This window comes from Oncorhynchus nerka, linkage group LG2, assembly GCF_034236695.1.
Source record: "Oncorhynchus nerka isolate Pitt River linkage group LG2, Oner_Uvic_2.0, whole genome shotgun sequence".
Taxonomy (NCBI): domain Eukaryota; kingdom Metazoa; phylum Chordata; class Actinopteri; order Salmoniformes; family Salmonidae; genus Oncorhynchus; species Oncorhynchus nerka.
The window spans coordinates 92,918,995-92,925,632 of record NC_088397.1 but is presented as its reverse complement, the minus strand read 5'-3'; the positions used below and the strand labels follow the sequence as shown (position 1 = coordinate 92,925,632).

The following is a 6,638-nucleotide window of genomic DNA, read 5'->3' as shown; positions in this document are numbered from 1 at the left end:
TCTGCAAGGCAATCAAACAAGCAGCATGTCAGTATAGGGACAAAATGGAGTCGCAATTCAATGACCCAGACAAGCGACGTATGTGGCAGGGTCTACAGGTAATTACGGACTACAAATATATTCATAAAATGCCTGGATGTTTACAATTTCGGTGATTCTCTTAGAAATGGGTAAAAGTACTGTATAGCAACCCCAGGTGTAAAATAGTCAATAGCGGCTACTTCTCAGAGTGTTTTGAATTATGAAGAAGATTTAACCTGTCTAGGACTGGGGTTCCACTAGCTGACTGGGGTTTCGCTAGTGAAATATAACTAATATCACCTTGTATCTTCAATAGGGGCTGAGTTGAAAAACTACAAACCTCAGATTTCCCAGTTCCTGGTTGGATTTTATCTCATGTTTTTGCCTGCCATATGAGTTCTGTTATACTCACAGACATCATTCAACCAGTTTTAGGAAATTCAGAATGTTTTCTATCCCATACTAATAATAATATGTATATATTAGCATCTGGGACAGAGAAGGAGGTGGTTCACTCTGGGCACGCTATTCATCCAAAAGTGAAAATGCTGCCCCCTATCCCAAAAAGGTTAAACAAGGGTGTCCGCTGTCACCATATCAATTCATTATGGCCATTGAAATGCTAGCTATTAAATCATATCAAATAGCAACATTAGAGGATTATAAATCCAAGGCTTAAAAACAAAGGTGTCTATGTAGACTGCTAGATCCCTGCAATATCTCATTGAAGATCTAGATAACTTTTCTGGACTCTCTGGACTAAAACCTAATTATGATAAGTGTACAATATTACGTATTTGATCGTTAAAAAAATACAACTTGTACATAACTATGCAGTTCATATTTAAAATGTGCTGACGGTGAAGTAGTATATAAAACAACCAACAAACCAGACAAGAAACAGTGTGCCTATCTATATTTTTATTTAAACTGGTAAGTTGTCTGAGAACACATACTCATTTACAGCAACAACCTGGGGGATTGTTACAGGGTAGAAGAGGGCAGATGAATGAGCCAATTATAAACCGGGGATGATTAGGTGGCCATGACGGTATGAAGGACAGATTGGAAATTTAGCCAGGACACTGTGGTTAACACCCCTACTCTTGCGATCAGTGCCATGGGATCTTTAGTGACCACAGAGAGTCAGGACATCCCTTTAACGTCCAAAAGACGGCACCCTACTGCCTTTTGTCATTGGGATATGTTTTAGACAAGAGGAAAGGGTGCCTCCTACTGACCCTCCAACACCACTTCCAGAAGCATCTGTTCTCCAATCCAGGGACTTACCAGGACCAACTCTGCTTAGCTTAGCTTTAGAAGCAAACCAGCAGTGGGATGATGGGTGGTATGCAGGACTAGCTGGCTATATAATGAATATGAATTGGGTGTTTTGAGATTATTCAATATAAAAGCACTAAACATCTCTAGAATCTTCACTTATTCAAAAGTTTCATTTGAACCCTAAATGGTTCTCAAGTAAACTACTAAGAAAAGCTAATTCACTGTTTTTAGCCTTTTGCCTGTGTACAGATTTCATGTCTCATTTTTGATTGACTCTAAATGATACCTTTTTCAAAGTATCTCTTTTTCAAACAAGCATTGCAGAGCTGGCTACAATTTCAATTTCATCCCCATGAAAAGATAGAACAAACATTATGGCTGAATATAAATGTGCTGGGTGATGAAAGACCTGTATTTATGGGAAACAAGTTTGGAAAAGGGTATTTTGTATTTAAATGATATTGTAAATTGGAATGGTTGACTTCTTTCATGGAGTTATAAGAATTATTTGGAAAGGTCTACTCAGTCCAAGATGATAACCAATTGATTACAGCATTACCCCAAAAATGGAGGCAGGAGGAGGTAGGGAAGTGGTAGGGAAGTGGTCTGTCTGCCCAATATAAATGATCAGAACTTGCAGAGGAATACAAATAGCATAAATAGGAAAGTTTACCAGTTTCATTTGAGGACCAGGATGTTGATATGTCATTTATATTGCAAAATAGTTGGGAAGCGATATTTGATTTACCGATTCCATGGGACAGGGTGTATGAGTTGATTCAAGACTTGTGCTTTTCAGCTAATGCAGATTGTTGTGAGAATACAGATTCAATTGACCATTTATTTTAGTATTGCCCTCAAGTAGCTTCTCAGGAATGGTTGAAAATGCAAAACATTGATCTAAAATTGACACTAAATATCCTTTGAGATCTGGAGACCAGGTCAATTACTAATATATAGTTTCTATTCAATAGAAATTGTATGTTAATCACAGCATAGTTGAAATATATGCTGCGTAGAAATCCAAAGTGTATGGCCAGCAGAGACAGGTGGGATGGGCTAAGGGAAGCTGATGTTTGGGATGTGGAATTGGAGATAAGGGGGAGGGGAGTTGCTGGGCGAAGGATAGAATGACAGATGTAAAATAAACTCCAACAAAAATGCTCATAGATGGACATGGTTCCATACATCGTTGGCCTTGCTGTGAAATTGGCCTGTATGTTTCTCGTTCATTGGTGGTGCATGGGGCAGGGAATGGAATTCAATGTATTTCTCAGGGTGGAATCTGATGCTTGAGGGGCAGCGCTTGGAGGGCTGTATCGGTCAGGTCCCCATTTGACAGTGGGAGATCTGTCGATGTGCCGTTGACCCTTTGTGTCTCTGGCTAAGAGGCTGTTGGATGACGAATGTGATGTGGTTGGGCAGCTTCCCTGCAAGTATGTGTATTACCAGATTAAATAGTCGAACTGAATCTTCACATCAAGGGAACATTTGGTTCATGAGCCAACCACTTAACGATCAAGGTTTGTAGGGTCTACACATTGTATTAAAATGTTTACCCATCCAGGCCTGCTTTGTGACCAGATTAGCTGTTGATGCATACGAATTAGGACCAGTAAGAGAGAATAAAGGACACATGTTCAGTAATATTGGTGTGACATTTATTAATGTACAAGAGGCAACTAGTATCGTCTTCCTGCCGCTTCGTTATATTCAGACCAACAACCACAGTTCAGAAATTGTTTAAGTAATGCTTCAGCACAATGTACACAGGTTTACAATGGTCATTGAAGTTGATTTAGAGGTTGGAGGAAAACAGCACGACCTGATGAAGATATCCCAGAAGCCTTGTACATTTTCAGGTTCCCCAGGAAGATGTCCTGCAAGACAAAATCGTCAGCAGGGTAGCCTAGTGGTTAGAGAGTTGGACTAGTAACCGAAAGGTTGCAAGTACAAATCATGAGCTGACAATGTACAAATATTTCGTTCTGCCCCTGAACAGGCAGTCAACCCACTGTTCCTAGGCAGTCATTGAAATTAAGAATTTGTAAATAAAGGTAAAATACAACACGAATTCTAGTTCCCAGTCACGTGCACCTATACAAAACTCACATTCAGTCACAGGTGTAAGCCACATCCAAGTACTTATAGGTTCCGACACAGGGGTCACCGAACACAGAGTTGGATACCTTGACGATACACTGGCGCTTTCCATCACACCTGTGTGTCAACAGGGAGAGGTTAACACCACAGCCAATGACTTCCAACAGCTAAATGCACACTGAAGGTTTCAGTACCTTTCTGCCATTTTGCTGGTGGTGGATTGGCTGAGGCAGTTGGTGTTTTTGAGTTGTTGATGTGGGCGCCCAATGGAACACACATCGTGTTGACGACGACCATAGTTGGCACGCTGAATACGGATCTCACCTCGATCTGAGGAAGAGAAAGGACAAACCTTGGTGTTGGTGTGGGCTAGTGACTAATATACACGTCACCACACGATTAAAACTGTACGGTAGTGTTGACCAGCTTACCACATAGTAGTTGAGAATCAGAGCCTTCACATATGATGCTGCTTACTGCAAAGACACCACCGGCCAGACAAATTAAGACATACATTAGCCTGGTGAAGTGTTAGTGATGGGCACTACCAGGAAATGTTGATTTCAGGTGCATTTTCTAAAAGTCATTATAAACTCGTTAGCATGAACCAAAGTACAAAAAGTTAAGCGCGTCATCTTCCACCATTACCTTTTAGTTTCACTTCCTTATGAGCAGTTCTCGAAATGCTAACATTTTAAGGAAACTGGCTGGCTAGACCTAAACGGGTGAAAAAATAAAGTCAACCCGCTACACCTAATCTGTGCAGTTTGTGCCATCTGTCAGATTGGCTATAAACACTACAAAACTGTGGGAGTTGCGCTAGCTAGTTACCATTCACTGAAACATGGTAAACCAGATTAAGTGCACAAGCATCAAATAAGCTTGAGATACTTCCCTTCCATGTTCTTGCTGGCTAATTGAGCTAGATATGTCAATTTAACAACGAACAGCAGCAGCATATGAGACAAGTCAAAAAAAGTTACTGCAAAAAGGGTCAATGCAGATAGTCGGGTAGTCATTCAGCAGTTATGGCTTGGGGAAGTAGAAGCCGTTCAGCGTCCTGTTGGTTCCAGACTTGGTGCATCCGTACCATTTGTTATGGAGTAGCAGAGACCAGTATAACTTGGGTGGCGCGAGTCATTGACAATGTAGGGCCTGCCGAAACACGGTGTCGAAATCATGATGCAGGGAGCGCGGCCTCTGATGTACTGGGTGGTACGCAATACCCTCTGTAGCACCTTGTGGTCAAATGCCATACCTAGTGGTGATGCAGCCAGTCAAAAAGCTCTCAATGGTGTAGAATTCAGAATCGGAGGGCTGATACCAATCCTTTTAGCCTCCTGGCAGGGAAGGGCTCAGCCCTCCGTTTCCTGTAGTCCACTACCAGTTCCTTTGGCATCTTGGCACCACACTGCCAGGTCTCTGACCTCCCTATAGGCTACTCAAACTAAACAAGTGGCATATCCACAGCTTGCTAGGGTTAGTTAGCAGTGGAGGGTGGTTTACACTTAGAGAAACAAACGTTAACAAGCTGGTACCATAGGGGAACCAACCCATTATATTCATTTTCTAGCAATCAGCTGAGCTTACTTTTTTACAAGATTAAAAGTGGGTAGGAGAATTAAACAATGTCCCAATATGCCACAGTCATACCAACCCTACGTCGAATCCAAATATGGATGCCCACCACTAAATATTATTAGCACACATTCAGAGACTGACTTGTTTCTTGCTGTTGGACACAGGAGTATTTGGTGTCCAGGTACTTATAAGTCCCGACACAGGGGTCTCCAAAAACAAAATTTGATGCAGGGACAATACACTCGCTCTTCCCACCGCATCTGTGTGTTTCAAAGACAGGTTGAGGTTATGAGTTCATACAAGTAAACACAACAAGTTCCAGCACATTTCTGCCATCTTGCTGGTGGTTGTTTACACTACAGCCAAGGAGTTACAGGTTCTAGTACCTTTCTGCCATCTTGCTGGTGGAGGATTGGCTGAGGCAGTTGGTGTCGGTGAGTTGGTTATCAGGGCGCCCAATAGAACAAACATCGTGTTGACGACGACCGTAGTTCGCACGCTTGATATGGATCTTACCTCCATCTGAGGGAGATGGAGAACAGTGAGGCACGAAGGAGAGCCAAGTATGGGTCTCTATGGTGTGGGCTAGTGACGCTAATCTACAGTATAAACGATCATAGGTGGTCAGTGAGTATACTGTTCAGCAGTGTGGACTAGCTTACCACATTGCAGTAAAGCATCAGAGCCTTCACACGTGATGCTGATTGCTGCCAGGACAAATAAACAGGAATTACACACCACTCACATTAGCTTGGTTAAGTAGTATCATCATTATTACATACAGTACCTCCATCTGTTAGTGTGCAGCAAGCTGTAGCCAGCACTGAAACAACATCACACAGCTAGTTCAGCAACATTCAACATCATATGCCCATGAAGCTACAACTCAGCATTGGTCTCATATTCCATGCTTTGAATACCTTTTTGGCCAAAAGGAAGTGAATGTCCCTCAAATCATATTACATGTACTTCTTTTTACTCACAAATACAAACATTTGGTCATATATATTTAAATTCTAATCTGCATCAGATACAGATTTTGTATACTCACATGTGACCACCGTCAGTCTCAACATGCGCATGATGCCAGGTACAGGAGTGGTACTAACAGAGAAAATGCAACTGATGATAACAAGATCCAATACACCTGGTATTTATGTTATGTGATGTTTTGCTTGTGCATGGTCAAGCAGGCTGGTTCCTCTTGTGAAGCAGGATACATGTTGGTGATATATTCTGAAAAGGCTGCTTTCGATTTTTAGAACAGTAGGAGAAACTCCCATTGGCCAATGAATGGAGAAACATATAACGCCCAACAAACTTTTGACGAATCACATTCACGTTGTCATAAAGCGTCACGCGGTTGCTAAGCTAATCATCACGCAAAGTCGAGAAACCTGACTATTTTCCTCAATTCGATAATGTCACTATTCCAGAGCAATTCGATATTCTCAAACCTCTCGGATTACAGTTGCAATTGTTCACGGAATTCATGCTGAAGTTGTGTTTTTGAGCTAGCGCCCAATTGATTCCCATTCACTCCTTGAAGAGCTCTCCTTGTTCCAGAATGCACTGTGCAGCCCATTGGCAACGTATGGGCAACATACAAAATGGGCATTAATATGATGCCAAGGGAGTTTCCCCATCTA

The 6,638-nt window shown here is 41.8% G+C and overlaps 1 protein-coding gene across 1 annotated transcript; it reads right to left on the bottom strand.

The window, feature by feature from the left end:
• Window positions 1-2,944: 2,944 nt before the first annotated feature.
• On the bottom strand, window positions 2,945-6,128 carry LOC135572852 (L-rhamnose-binding lectin CSL3). Its single transcript, XM_065021347.1, has 9 exons — window positions 6,041-6,128; window positions 5,777-5,812; window positions 5,652-5,696; window positions 5,376-5,511; window positions 5,131-5,249; window positions 3,840-3,884; window positions 3,603-3,738; window positions 3,418-3,525; window positions 2,945-3,185 (listed from the first exon to the last, which is right to left on the bottom strand). Exons 1-8 carry the CDS (start codon window positions 6,069-6,071, stop codon window positions 3,420-3,422), a joined length of 654 nt encoding a protein of 217 aa, XP_064877419.1. The 5' UTR covers window positions 6,072-6,128; the 3' UTR covers window positions 2,945-3,185; window positions 3,418-3,419.
• Window positions 6,129-6,638: the final 510 nt, after the last annotated feature.

What these genes read in the sequence shown, in the direction of transcription:
- LOC135572852 (XM_065021347.1), bottom strand. Translation starts at nt 6,071, where the DNA reads ATGCGCATGTTGAGACTGACGGTGGTCACAT. An exon ending in ACCAGCAAGATGGCAGAAAG is followed by an intron (nt 5,250 to 5,375) that starts GTACTAGAACCT and finishes TGAAACACACAG; the next exon opens with ATGCGGTGGGAAGAGCGAGT. An exon ending in ACCAGCAAAATGGCAGAAAG is followed by an intron (nt 3,526 to 3,602) that starts GTACTGAAACCT and finishes GTTGACACACAG; the next exon opens with GTGTGATGGAAAGCGCCAGT.